This window comes from Ochotona curzoniae, unplaced genomic scaffold (assembly GCF_017591425.1).
Source record: "Ochotona curzoniae isolate NIBS_2020 unplaced genomic scaffold, NIBS_Ocur_1.0 contig_3819, whole genome shotgun sequence".
Classification (NCBI taxonomy): Eukaryota; Metazoa; Chordata; class Mammalia; order Lagomorpha; family Ochotonidae; genus Ochotona; species Ochotona curzoniae.
Window position 1 is genome coordinate 59,350,635 of NW_024466004.1, and position 15,040 is coordinate 59,365,674.

A 15,040-nucleotide genomic window follows, 5' to 3' on the forward strand; every position below is an offset into this window, starting at 1 on the left:
CTTCAAGTGATCATGATAGATTGTATAGATTTATTTTAAAAAAAATCAATGAGATTAAGAATAAGTCAAAGATAGCTGAAGGGCTTACCCTGAAGTTGGAAGGCACCCCACCAACATAAAACACAGTGTCCTCGGGGTTCAGGTCCAGCAAGGAGTCATCGCCTGCCCCCTTTTTGATAAATTTCTCTTCTGCTGTACTACTTAGACTTGGGACTGTTAAAAACACCTTGCCATGTTTTCCAACCCTGTGGAAACAAAGAATTTTCTCTTTATGACCCAAGCAATTTGTATAAAATACTATTTTAACGTCAAATGCTAGTGCTCCTTTATCACAGAGTTGGTGGCTTGATTTAGTGACATTAACACATTTAGAGAATATCAACAATCCATGGGAAGGAGACAGAAGATGTTCCACCTTGGAATTAAATCAGGGTTGATTAGACAAAGGGATCTGATGATTATATCACTCCTTAGAAGTGATGGTATCTTTTCTAAGCTTTTCTTTCTTCACTGAGGCATTGGCAGGAATAATGGAAGAGAGGAGCAAGGATTCAATAGGTCTTTCATGAAATGTGTGTAGATGCTGCATGCCCTGGATTCACAGTACCTTTCAATCTTGACAATGCTGAAGTGAGCAGGCCAGGAGCTGACGGGCTTGGAGTCAAGTGGAATCTCCACGTCCTTAGTTCCCAAATTGTAAACATACACCAAGTTATCATTTTTGATCGCGAGACCCATATATTCTTTTTTGGCCTGAAATGTCAAGAAGTCATTTGAATGAAATTTGCATGAATGAATATCAATTTTTACTTTCCTTTCTTTACAAGACAATTTGCAGTTGAAACACTTGACTGTATCCAAGTGACTTCTCACCTGAATTTCTACCCATCATTTTCAGTTGGAGTGGACAGTGGCTCTACTCCCCAGGTCCCCTGTTGTCACAGAGGAGCCTGCTGCTCCCTGAATTGCTCTGATACCATCCATCTGGACAAGCAGGCTAGTAACTATGGGCCGGGGAAATCCGATGGCTGCCAGGAGTGTGCCAATACTGTTAGACTCACCCAGGGATATTATGCAGCCCAGAGATATTGACTACTCCATCTGTTCAAATGGAACTCAGCAACAAACATAATCAGCCAGTGTTACTAAGAGACTTTGAAACACTGTGTTTGGACTCACCACAGAAAGTTGTGTGATGCTAAACCTAAGTAATTCCAGCCGTAACTCATCCAGACTTGTCCTTTTATCACTACTTAATTTTTGCTATGAAGATGATGTATCTTAGCAGAGTTATCAGAATGGGAATTTTGCTATGGAGAAGCTTTGCTATGGGGAAGAGAAAAAGTAGTTTTCCTTTTTCATTTCATCTCCATCTTTAAAATCTCTTGCTCTTACGTTTTTGCTTCCGAGATACAGGATGAACTGATCTGCAATCCCAGCCTCTTCTGGCTGCTTCACAGGGGGCTTCATGTACAGGCTGAGGGAGGTGAAGGTCTTTAGGTCATCAATATTGGTTTTTGGGTGCACTTCAACCGCCGACTGACCATCAAACATCATGGAGACTTGGATCTAGAATTGGAAATGTGTTCCATTAGAAGTGCTGTGTGGAAATGTGCAGGTACTTTTCCCTGGTTCTCAAATGGTCTCCCTTCACTCTCAACACAGGCTTCTGAGCTCTGCTTTCACCAGCAATTTTCTTTGTTTATAGCCTCACCTTGTTGGAGAAAGGAGTTAGGTAAGATTACAATATATTAATGTAAATTTAAACTGAGACAAAAGCAAAAATTGATGATAAAAGTAGATGTCAAAATTAGGATAAATGAACATTTTACAATGAACAATGTATTTTGATTGAGTGGATTAACAACTGGAAGGAGTTATCTTGAAGGAGACACCAAGTTTAGGAGTAAATGTTTTAGCACAGCACTTAAGATGCTGCTGTGAATGCCTGGATCACCTATCAGACTTCCTGGGTTCAAGCACTGACTGCTTCTGATTCCAGCTTCCTGCCAACATAGATCCTGTCAGGATCCCATATGGGTTCCGGTTCAAGTCCCAGCTGCTCCACTTCACATACAGCTCCCTGCGTACGGTCTGGAAAAGCAGTAGAAGATGGCCAAAAGCTGTCTTCAAGTATTTGGGTCCCTGTCACCCATGTGGCTGAGTCCTAGCTCCTGGCCTTGCTCTTATCCATCCCTGAATGTTGTGGAGATTTGGGGAGTAAACGAGCAGATGCAAGATCTCTTCCTGTCTGTTTCTGCCTCCCTGTTTCTCTTGAGTCTCTGCTTTATAAACAAAAATAAAAACTTAAAAGTTTGGTAAAATTTATACAAAAACTATTAGAATACTGTGAATAATACACATGGATTTTAATAATTGTTTGCTCCAAAAGCAATTTAACTTTAATTCCATTTTCCATAATTTTTTTTGAAGTATGCTTATCTAACTAATCCTGGACAGTGATTCAATTAGGACTTCCTCCCAGGGTGCTCATACAAAAATATAGGGGACAAAGCTGAGAGCCACATTTTTTTTCTAGAAAGACAGGTATGTTTTCAGTCAAGTAAAGATCCAATGTCTTAATCATCAAGTAGTGTATGGGCTTGAGGTATTCCTGCGAAGACTGAGAGTCTGAGAAGGAAGCATGTGTCTGTACAGAAAGCTCCCAAGGTAGGGCCAAGCCTCTCTTATGGGCATTTGCCCTAGTGATTAAGATGCCGGTTGGAGGCCTGTGACTCTCATGGAAGTGCCTGGTTTGATGCTTGGCTCCAGCTATTGATTTCAGCTTACTGCTAATGCAGCACCCCAGGAGGCAGTAGTGATGGATCTTGTAGTTGGATTCAGGTCTCTCTCCTAGAAAACCTAGATTGCTTTGCCAGGCCCTACTGCTGCTGCTCTTTGCAGACATCTGAGAAGTGAACCAGATAGGGGAGTTTTTTTTTTTTTTTTCTTTCTGTTTCTTTTTCTTTCAAATAAGTAGACAAAAAATTGAAAAAGAAAATACTTTGGGTTTGGTGTCATGGCTCAGTGGCTAAATCCTTGCCTCACGTGTACCAGGATTCCAATTGGGCAACAAGTTCATGTCCTGGCTGTGTGGCACGGGAAAGCAGTGGAGGATGACCCCAAAGCCTTGGGACCTTATGTGGGAGACCCAGAGGAAGCTCCTGGCTCCTGGCTTCAGATCAGCCCAGCTCTAGCTATTGTGGCTACTTGGGGAGTGAACTAGCGGATAGAAAACCTTTTTCTCTCTCTCTCCTACTCTCTAAATCTGTCTTTCCAATAAAAAAATTTTTTTAAAATCTGAAAAAGAAAATATTTCCATGATTCAAGATTCAGTTACAGTTTATGAAAATAATATTTCAGGAAAAGACTCCTAGGAATCTGGTTTCTAGAATTCCAGAAAACTATTTCTTGATGTTCTTATATGAATAACCAGTTTGAAAATGTTGGCTGCAGTATCTAGATGAGGTATAAGGCAGTTTATCCTTGCCATTTAAAAATTGGGTATATTTACCAAGAATAATCTCTTTTACAATAAAGGAGATTTCTGACCCTTCTTTCTATTCCATTAGTGGACCAGCAGTCTGATCAGTCCAATTCTTTTAATTTTTAAATTTTATTTTTTATATTGTTACATACTTGAGAAAGAGCACGCTCATGTAGGTCTCTGATTAGGGTGGAGGGCTGAGTTGAGGTGTGGAAGAAGATGAGCGAGAAATAATTTCAATTTTGGGATGGGATGAGAAGGGCCAGTCCTTACTGTCAAACTGTATCAGCCCCTAGGGATAGGGAGATGGCTGTTTGATGATACCCTAGAGACCCGGTTGTGGGGGAGAGTGTTCCAAATGCGATACTAGGGTGATTTTGATAATTCTGAGATGTCAGCATCAGCCCAATTCTTAATTGAGAAAATCAGACCATGCAATTTGGTGATGAAAAATGAGGCTGGTGTATAAATCAATAAGGAGCAAATTCCAAAGAAGTACAGAAACAAACCCTATTTGCTATAGTGAAAATGCTGATTGTTGTTTCTACCAATACTGGCTCCAGCCAATGTGTGGCTAGGTAGCTTCTACTGAAGTGTCTCTAGAGCAATGTCTTTGCTGAATTGATTCTGATTGCTCTATCAAGCCTGTGCAAAGTTGACAAAAGCTCCACATAATATAAGTTGGCCAGAGAATTGCTTGAAGAGGTAGTACAAGATTGTTTCCCATGATAGTTGCACTGAAAGAGCTGTTAACCCAGTAATAATAATAATAATAATAATAATAATAATAATAATAATAGTGGTAGTAGTAATAGTAGTAAAAGAACTAAATATTTTTGGAGGGTTTGCTTGTTTTCTTTTCCACATTAGCTTTGTAAATAAAGCTACTTTTTTAAGGGTAGTTTTTATTTATTTGGAAAATGGAGATGGTGGAGTTGGGAAGAAAGTGAGATAGGGAGAGGGAGAGTACGAGATTTACCTTTCATCTGCAGGTTCATTTCCTAAATGCTTTAATAGCCAGGGCTGCCCCAGGCTGAAACTGGGAGTCTGGATTCCATTAGGATCTCCCGTATGGGTGGCAGGGGTCCCAAGCACCTGGAACATCCTTTACGCTTTCTCAGGTACCTTAGCAGGGAGCTGGATCACAGGGCAACAGTCAAGAATGAGACAGTAGTGTCACAGGTGGCTGTTTTAGCCACTGCACCACAATGCTGGCCCCAGTTTGGTGGTTTTTAGCTTTGGCTACATATTGAAATAACCTGGGAGCTGTTAAACCATACAAATGTTGAGCCCTTCCTCCAGGGAGTTCTGGAGGCCAAGACCAATAATTGACTTATTTTTCAAAGCTCCTCATGACAGTCTAACAAACCCCTGGAGTGGAACACTTCTGAACTTGGTAACAGTAGAAGCTTTCCAGGCCCTAGGATTGCCTGAGGAGTTCTGGCGTCATGTCCTTATTCATGTCTCATTGTCACAGAGTGACTTTTAACTCTGTTCAGTAGTTCCCCACCTTGCTAGCAACACTTCTGGTCTGTGCAATGAGCTCTCGGATTCTCTGAATGCTGGCTGAAACGTTGCTGGCAGGCCGTTTCTGCTCTACCGTTCGCAGCTGATCCAGGAGCTGAGGGACAACTTCTGTCAGATTCCTTACTGCAAAGAAAATGAATCACATGAGTGAATATCTAAATACCGGGTAAATTTCTGGAATCAGATGAAAAGATGACAAAGGCACAGATAATTCTGGTAGAACCATAAGAAAATATTTTTTATTCCATGAAATGAATAGTAAGTCCAAGTAGAATCAATTTCTACTTTGTGACATTTACAGTAAGTTTTGGTTTCTGAGTTGCATGTAAAATATGTTGGTGTATATTACTGTATACTATTCAAGGGGAGGAATCTATGACAAATGTGCAAATGTTCCTTTCGCTATATAGATCTGGTTCTTGCATGCATTTCTTTCTTTCTCCCTCTCTCTTTTTTAAAGATTTATTTATTTTTACTGGAAAGTCAGATTCAGATTGAAGAAGAGGAAGAAAGAAAGATCTTCCGTCCACTGGTTTCCCATGTGGCCATAAAGGCCAGAGCTGAACTGATCCAAAACTAGAAGCTTCTTCTGGGTCTCCCACTTGGGTGCAGGATCACAAGACTGGATTATCCTCCACTGCTTTCCCAGCCACAAGCAGGGAGCTGGATGGGAAGCAGGGCTGCCGGGACATGAATTGGCGCCCACATGGGATTCCGGCGGTTGTAAGGGGAGGATTTAGCTACTAGACTGTTGTGTTGGGCTCTCTCGCTTTATTTCTAATGGTAACTGATAGAACAAAGCAAGAGGAATGCTGGGAAAAGTCGGTAGAAAGATCAAGTCCTAGGATGCGCATGCACACATCACAGAACTGCTGCTACTGTCCAGGCAAAGGCAGGTCTTCATGAAGGGAATCAGCAGCATCCAGAAAAGTGGCAGTTGTGGGCAGCCATGGCCTATGGGCTTAGCCAAGACTGATGTTACAAGCAGAACCCATTGAATTAATTTTTTCTTTTCAGTTGTGGCCCTTCTGCTGGAGGAAGAAGCACCTGTGTGTGTGGAGGGTCAGAGGGAACAGCAAAAGTGGAAGTTACCAGGGCAAAATATTCTGGACTCAGCCTAGTGTAGCTGTCTACCCCCTTCACTTCCCAGGCATTCAACTGATCTCTTTCTTACGTCCCCACTCCCTTTTTTTCCCCACACTGTCTGCATAGAAAAGAGCACAAATAGTAAATATGTAACTTAATGAGAGAAAGCCAAAGTGTAGAGCATGGCATAATGGGTGGTTTTGAAGATGTAATTAATCCTCAAACCATTTGCATCAGCACCACGAAGGGACTTGCTAAGAAAGCAAATTCTTTGACCCATCCTGAATCAAAAATTTTTGGTTTAAAAGCCATTCATGTGAGTTCAATGTCTAGCAATGCTTGAGAACCCCTAGACTAGAGGATAAACAGCCTGGATGTTTTCGCCTATGTAAAGGTAGGACCATTACCACTAAGCATTAATCACTGGGCCCAGCCAAACCCAGCTTTAGGAGGGTACATCAGTGTGAGATCAGGAAAATATCCCTTTTCTGAACCTGGAAGCAAGGTATTTTTCTAGCTCAATAAATGGAAGAAAGTGCTATAATGGCAACTACTAGTTTGTTGTAATGATTAATACATAAGTAAATGTTTGTTGCTTGGGTCATTGATCATAGGATCATTTTTAGTATAATAGTCTTTAAACATCGGGGTAATAAGGCATATATATGGGGCATTACATTAAATTATGATTATGGAAATCTAGCTTATATAAGACATGGCCATTCTCTAATCCCAATTCTCTCAGAAAATATAGAGTTACTGTATACTATAATCTTTTGGAATCTCTTATTTTATGGTTTACTCTCTCATTTTGTTTGTTTTGAAACATACAATTCTATTTGATTAAACTACTATAGCTTAAAACAATTTCCATTGATGCTAGTTAGTTCTGGGTGTATGTCAGAATTACTTGATACAGCTAGTAAAAAAAAAAAAAGCAAAGAAATTTAATTTGTATTTGTAAATATTCCTGAGATGAAATCGTTGTATGTGCAAATAAATACTGGATATCATGTAGACAAATCATGAAGACAAAATTTTAAAAGCACTTGAGTAGTTATAGATAGCAATTCATACATATATTACTATAAAATAATTACTTTCCTGCTATGGGAATGAATATTTGTAAAATTTCTTAAGATAGTTGGATAATATATGGATTCATCAACTTGTTTCTTAACTCAGATGCAGGGGAAGTTTGCAAGCCCATATTGGAGGGCCTCGTAGCCTGGTGGCTAAAGTCCTTTCCTTGAAGGCACCGGGATCCCATATGGGTGCCAGTTCTAATCCCAGCAGCTCCACTTCCCATCCAGCTCCTAGATTGTGGCTTGGGAAAGCAGTTGAGGACGGCCCAAAGCCTTGGGGCCCTGCACCTCTGTATGAGAAGTGTGAAAACCGGGGAAGGATCCTGGCTCCTAACATGAGATTGGCACAGCTCTGGCCTTTGCAGCCACTTGGGGAGTAAATCAATGGACGGAGGATCTTTCTCTCTGTCTCTACTCCTCTCTGTATATCTTACTTTCCAATAAAGATAAAATAAATCTAAAAAAAATTGGAGAAACAGGTGTTTTAAATATGATTTGTCATGATATTGAAAGATGGAATGAAAGAATGCAATAAACATATAGAAATGGGAAAATGAAATTTCTTAAATAGGATTTAATATTAATTTCTATGTCTCACTAAAGTAATCCAGCTAGGCATTAAAACATTTCCTTTTCATTGCCATAAATCAGTACATACAACTTAGCCATTGTTGTTAATGGAAAGCCAAAGTTATAATTCATTGCATTCAGTGCTTGATAGTAATAGCCTGTTTTACTCAGGTAAGAAAAAAGCAAAACTATTTAATAAAAGTAAAGTGATTTGGTAACCTTTATTCTCCTAAAAAAATAAACAGTATTTTTGATAATTTTAACAATTAACCTTCTTCCTTTAAGAACCAGAACACACAATTGCTGAATTAATAGAAACGATTTGTAAAGATTTATTTATTTTTATTGGAAAGTCTGATATACAGAGAGGAAGCTCTCCCATCCATTAGTTCACTTCTTAAATGGCCGCAATGACTGGAGCTAAGCTGATCTGAAGCCAGGAGCCATGAGTTTCCTCCAGGTCTCCCAGGTGTGTGCAGGGTCCCAAGGCTTTCACCCATACTCGTGTGCCCTCTCAGGGCACAAGCAGGGGGCTGGATGGGCTGCCAGGACATGAACAGGCGCCCATATGGGATCCAGGACATGCAAGGTGAGGATTTTAGCCACTAGGCCACTGTGCCATGCCCAACAGAAGCAATTTGTATTATTACTTCACACAGCAAAAATATGATTCTATACCAATCTACTTAGTACTTATTTATGTGAAATTTATAAATGTGTGTATATATATACACATCTATAAGTGGGTATATATATATTTATGATTATACATAGAAATATGTAGCTTGGTAAACTAAGCAAATTTCTATCTTCTGAGCTTATGTGATATTCTAAACCAAAACCCAACGGAGAAAATTGCTTGATGGTCTAACCCTCAAATGGATACAAACTGGAAGGTTCCTAAGTGATACCTGCATCTCTAGCAGAGTCCACCGCAGTGTTGTAAGCAGAAGAGTCGAAGCTTTGCAGATTCTGCTTCCAGTTGGTTATATTACCCTCCATGGGGACAGTGGCCTGTTGGACCTCCAGTGTGGTCTTGTTAGCTTCAGCGATGATCAGCCTGGACTGACCCAGGAGTTTCTGGGTGTCACCTTCACACAGAACACAGGGGTGTCACACAGCAGAGGAACAGACATTGGTTAGGGGTTATTCACACCTGCTAATCACTACAGTGAAGCAGATTTCAAGGTGTTGGCTTTCAAACAAAGCACAGATTTTCTTAAATGAATCTTAACTAGAGTATAAGTTAGATGCATGAGATTACTGCAAAGTTTTGAAAAGTGAGTTTGAGAAAATTTAAAAAATGTATATTAAAACATTTTCAACTTAAGAAGTACATTTAAAGGAAGACTGATATTTCCTCCATTAAATACCTGGTGAGAAAACCATAAAAAAATGCCTATGTGATTTTAACTGACATGATGCTTAGGTCCAAAATACATTGTAAATATTTTCTTTTACAAAAAAAAAGTGTTTCTGTAGAACACATATAAAAATGATGCTGTAGTACCGAATCAAATCAGTAAGAAAATACATTTTAAAATTAGAAGATAAGTTTCAAGATAATATCAATACTCAAACCTGTATCTGAAGCAAAGTGAATATACATTTACAACATAATATTTTGTCTGAGCAATGGGGTAATGGGAGTTTTCTTAGCTTTTTTTGCTTGTGTGTATTGTCTGATTTTTCTTTTTTAGAAAGATTTAATTATTTGAAAGATGCAAGTTTTTTTGGGGAGGGTAGTTTGTGAGATAGAGGGAGCAGTGAGAGACAGAGAGGAGAGACAAACCTTTGATCTGCTGATTCACTCCCCAAATGATTGCAAGGACTGGGTCTGGGTCAGATTGAAGTCAGGAATCTAGACCTCCCTCTGGGGCTCCCTCATAGATAAAGGAGCCTAAGCACCTGAGTCATCTTCAACTGGTTTCTCGGGTGCATTGGCAAGGAGTTGGACTGGATTCAGATCAGAACCCAAGTAGGATACCAGTATCACAGGCACGCATTGAGGCTGTGTCACCACATTTGCTACCATATTTTCTAATTTTCCTACAAGGATTAGGGATTACTTTTCTAATAAGAATAATCAGATATCACTTAACGGTGATGCTGTAACTTCAAATCTTTATTTTAAAAAAGATTTTATTCGAAAGGCAGATTTTACATAGAGAGAAGGAGAGACACAGAGAAGTCTTTGATCCTCTGATTTATTCCTCAAATGGCTGCAACAGCCAGAGCTAAGCTGCTTGAAGCTGGGAGCTAGGAGCCTCTTCTGGGTCTCCCATGTGGGTGCAGGGTCCCAAGAAATTGGGCCATCCTCTGCTGTTTACCCAGGCAACAAGCAAAGAGCTGAATTGCAAGTGGAGCAGATGGGACACCACAGGCGCCCACATCAGATGTTGGTGCCACATAGTGGAGTATTAGCCTGATAGGTCACTGTGCTGGTCCTGTAACTTCCAGTTTTTATAGCGAGAAAATATTTGATTCAAATTACGTGCTCTGGTTACTGAAGAATGTTTTAATCTTGAATCTGCTTACTAGCGGTACTTGTTGGAGCAAATTCCCTAGCCTTGACAAGCCTCAGGACTCCTATGGGCAGAATGGCAGTGGGGACACATACCTGCCCAGAGATAAGGCAGGTGTAACAGCGCAATGCCAATGAGCATTCGCTGCGAAGATGCTGACACTAGGCTTCTCTGCTATCCACAGACCACTCCGCCAGCCGCAGCCCCGGAGTACTGCAGCGGTGAAGCTAGGATTTCTTCTAGTAAAACACTTAAAGCAGTGGTGTTTTAGCTTTTGCTGTGTGATGGAAAGCACATCTGCTTCCAACCACATCTTTCTAACACGTCACTGCTGTCCCAGTTTAGGCTATTTGGGTTGGTTAATTTAGGCTTGATTGGCTCATTGGCATCCATGCTTACATGTTTAAAGTGACTTGACAGGAAAGGGTGGAAAATGCTTACAGTCGGGGACAAAAAAAATTCCAAGTTTGAAATAGGCTCTATTATTGTTAATGAGGAAGGATGTTCACAAGGAAGCAGGTTGTTCAGCAGCACCAACAGTTTGATTCCATGAAAAGTGCACACACACACACACACACACACACACACACACACAAATATACACTGGAAGACAATGCTCTCCAACTTAAAGGTCACTCCTAAGTGGCATGATTACAGTTTCTGCATTTATTTTCTTTTTTAAAAAATTTATTATTTATTTATTTATTTATTTTATTGATTACATTGCATTATGTGATACAGTTTTATAGGCACTGGGATTCCCCCCCCCCAAACCCCCCCCCCCATGGTGGATTCCTCCACCTTGTTCTGCATTTATTTTCTAGGACAATTTATTGAGTGATATATCTAGATATCTTTTCTTTCAGTTTTCTTGGTGCTTACCTCTCTCTGTTGCTTGTAGCTGTTTGATGGCATCATTTAGCCTGTTTCTGAGGACACTCTTCCTGACAAGGGCTCCACCCACACGTCTGCTAGTGTCAGCCACTGCTTCCTGATTGCCTGTGGAAAGAAGCAGACAAAAGTACCAGCGGAGCAAGGTGCTTTAAGAAAGTCTTCAACCAAGAGAACTCTGCCTGGCACCCTGGAGTCATGCACAATAATCTGAGCCTGGCTCTTTCATTCTTGAAAGTGGCAGTGAGAACGAGGCAGACAGGATTGCAGAAAACTTGTAATACTGCTGGGGAGTGATGAAGATGCCATAATAGTTAATTTTCTTGATTGAATTTCATAACAATTCTGTGACTCATTTCTGTGACTGGATAAAGAGCTGAAAGGAAAAAAAATCTTTTTATGTGTATGATGATGGTGGATATTTCTGTAAAGATAGTTCTTTTTTCTTATTTCTTCCAATAATATTTTAATTAATAGCACACATTTAGAAAGGGCACATATCATAAATGCATAGGTTGATGAATTTTCACAAAGTGAACACAAGATAGAATCCACACACAGGTTGTAAAATTGAACATTATGGTCCCCGTGAAACTTCCTGGGCTCTCTACCATTACCCAGTGATGCAACTATTTTGAAACCTATATCCATTTGCTAATGATGTCTGTTTTAAAACTTCATTCAAAAGACATGATGAAATATTACAATATTTTGAATCTTTGTCTTTAGTTTTGAGGAGTTACAACTAAGTTCTGAAACCTTGTCATCTTTTTTCAAAGGATTTTATTTATTTTACTTAAAAGAGTTACAGAGAGAGAAAGAGAAAGTGAAAGAGAGAGAGAGAGAGAGAGAGAGAGAGAGAGAGAGAGAGAGAGGATACAGAGAGACAGAAAGGCAGACTGAGGCAGACACAGAGAGATATCCTTCTGCCAATTCACTTCCCAAATGGTTGAAACAGCCAGGGTTGGGCTGATCTGAAACTGGGAGTCAGGAACTTGTTTACCACGTGAGTGCAGGGGCCCAAGGTCTTGGTCCATCCTCTGCTGCTTTCCCAGACCATTAGCAGAAAGTTAAATTGGAAATGAAGCAGCTAGGACACCAGTTAGCACCCATATGGGATGCCAGCACCATGGGACGAGGATTAGCCTACAAGGCCACAGAGCCAGTCCCTAATACCTTGTTTAAATTTAGTCTTGTTTCTATTCTTCAGACTTATTTGGACTGCTTTATCCCATTTAAAAAAATTCAGGCTCATTCTACAAACACACACACATACAAGCACAAGCAAACATAGAGTTATGGTAATTTAATTTGCAGTGCAGTGGGTCTATACATTTGGGAGGCCCAGGAACTTGAGCCATCTTCTGCTTTCCCATATTAGCATGGATCTGTGTCTAAAGTAGGGCAACTGGGTCATGAATTGGAGCAAATATGGGATGCTGGAGTCGCAGGTAGCAGATTAATCTAAATGCCAGTCACTGAAAATGATGTTATTTAAACACGACTTTTCAATATCTCCAATTATACATATATGTTGTTAAACTGAATTTTTTAGACACTGAATTCATAATGAAAGTTATCCTTATTTTGTTTCTAATTATAGTGAGAAGGCTTTCAATTTCATTATTAATATGTTTTCTGAATATTAGTTTTTATTAAAGTATAATATTTGCCTTCTGATCATAATTTAGCAAGAGTTTTTAAGTGTTAAAAACTAATTTATTCATAGTTTTAGCTGACAGGCACAGAGACAAACATTCAGCACTGGCTGGTTCACTCTCCAAATGCCTGCAACAAAGACAGGCTAAAGCAAGGATCCTGGAACTCTAGCTGGGTCTCCATCCAGGGTGTCAGGGGTCAAGTACTCAAACTATTCCTTACCTGTTGCTTCCCAGCATACAAATTAGCAGGAAGGTGGCACTCCAATATGGCATTTGGGTGCCCCTGTGGACTCTTAAATACTGTGCTAAACATTCTCCTTGATTTGTCTTCTTTAAGCATGAATGGGTAATTGAACTTCATTAAATGACTTTTCCAGCATGTATAGAGATGATTGCACCAATCCTCTCCAATTTTCTGTAAATGTGGTTAATTAAAGCTGATGTTTCAAATGTTAAACTGTCTTTGAGGTCCTAGAATAAATTCAAGGTGGCCACCATATATGTATATTACCATTTTTCTGTATGCTAGACGTGGCTTTCTAATAGATTTGTTTTTCACTGAGAGGGAGGGATAAAGGAAGGAGGGTGTGTGTGTGTGTGTGTGTGTGTGTGTGTGTGTGTAGGAGAGAGACAGAGAGACTGACTCTGTCCTCTTATCCACTGGTTTATTCCTGAAATACCACAACACTGGGATTAGGGCCTGACTGGGGTTGAAACCAGGAGTCAGAAACACAACGCAGGTCTCTCCTGTGGGTGACAGGGACCCAGATGCTTGAGTCATCGCTCGCAGCCTTCCTAAGATCTGTGCTGGCAGGAAGTTGGACGTGAGAGCCAGAGCTGATCCTCCAACCCTGGCACTTCAACAGGCACCTGGGTGTCTTAACCCCTAGACCAAACACCCATTTGTGTTTGGCTAATATTTGGGTTAAGACTTTTGCATCTATGTTTATAAAATAAATTGACCAGTGTTTTCATTTTTATTCGTCCTTATTTAAGTTTCATTGGTTTCATAGAATAAGTTGAAAAACATTCTCTGTTTTCTGTAAGAGTTTATATCAAAGTTATGTTATTTCTCCTTTTAATGTTTAAAAGAAGTCACTGGAAGTCTTGAGAGTTCGTTGTGGGAAGGATTTAATTAACTGAATTTATTATACATTTTGTCTGTATGTGCATACAGTTCTGGCAGCTTCTTCTACTCTTCATAGCAATATTGATAGTGTTTTTTTAAATTGTTGATAACATTGTATTATGTGATACAGTTTTATAGGCACTGGGATTTCCCCCGCCCCTCCCACAACCCTTCCCCGATGGTGATAGTGTTTTTCTTACAGAATATTACTGAAAGTGTTTCTGGCAGAGCTCCTAAAATGGGATTATCTTTGAGTGAATCGCTAAAGGTCATGGTGTAGTATCTCATGATCTGAAGGATCAGCTTACTTTTTTGTTGTTGTTTCTATTCTTCAAGGTATCAGTTGTCTTTTAGGGGTTGAGCACCTGGTTAAGACGGACTGTCAGGGCTGGTGTTGTGGCTCAGTGGGCTAAGTCACCGCCTGCAGCTCTAGCAGCTTGCATAGGTGCAAGTTTGAGTCCTGGTTACTTTACTTCTGGTCTAGTCCCTTGCTGTTGGCCTGGGAAAAGCAGAGAAAGACAGCACAAGTGCTTGCACTCTGCTACCAATGTGAGAGACTTGGAAGAAGCTCCTGACTTTGACCTATACTGGGGCCATTTGGGGAGTGGACCAGCAACTGGAGGATCTCTGTCTTTTCCCCTCTTTGTAACTTTGTTTCAAACAAACAAACAAACAAACAAATCTGACCTTGTCTGCCCAGTTGTACGAATAGGCACACATTTGTGCTTCTTGACAGAGAATGATTTCCTCATTTTGCATCACAATTTTCACTTTCTTTCCAGTGGGCTTTCATATGCACACTCCTGTGACCCGCCATTCTCTTTGCTACCACATGGTCCTGTGCTTGGTTTACCATAATCTATTTTCCCTCCCATACGTGCATAAAATGGATGCGGAAGACATGGTGTTTAGTTGATACTGTCAACAAATCACTGTAGTCATGTATGAGTTCTTTTTTGTTTTTTTTCTGTGGGGGGGAGACAGTGAAGAGAATTTCCCAGAATTCAATGTGTGGATTAAGCATATCTTTGTAGCTCTAAGCACATTTTTCTTCTTTTCAGTTTCAATTCCTAAATATT

General features: G+C 40.1%; 1 protein-coding gene across 2 annotated transcripts in view; it reads right to left on the reverse strand.

The window, feature by feature from the left end:
- Positions 1 to 15,040, reverse strand: part of LAMA4 (laminin subunit alpha 4) — a 140,611-nt gene that overhangs the window by 32,508 nt on the left and 93,063 nt on the right. For both annotated transcript variants that reach the window (XM_040983146.1, XM_040983145.1), the window contains exons 16-21: positions 11,163 to 11,279; positions 8,667 to 8,846; positions 4,998 to 5,137; positions 1,396 to 1,569; positions 608 to 753; positions 89 to 245 (exon numbers count right to left, since the gene is read on the reverse strand). In XM_040983146.1, coding sequence (XP_040839080.1) covers positions 89 to 245; positions 608 to 753; positions 1,396 to 1,569; positions 4,998 to 5,137; positions 8,667 to 8,846; positions 11,163 to 11,279 — 914 coding nt within the window. The remainder of the gene's footprint in view (positions 1 to 88; positions 246 to 607; positions 754 to 1,395; positions 1,570 to 4,997; positions 5,138 to 8,666; positions 8,847 to 11,162; positions 11,280 to 15,040) is intronic.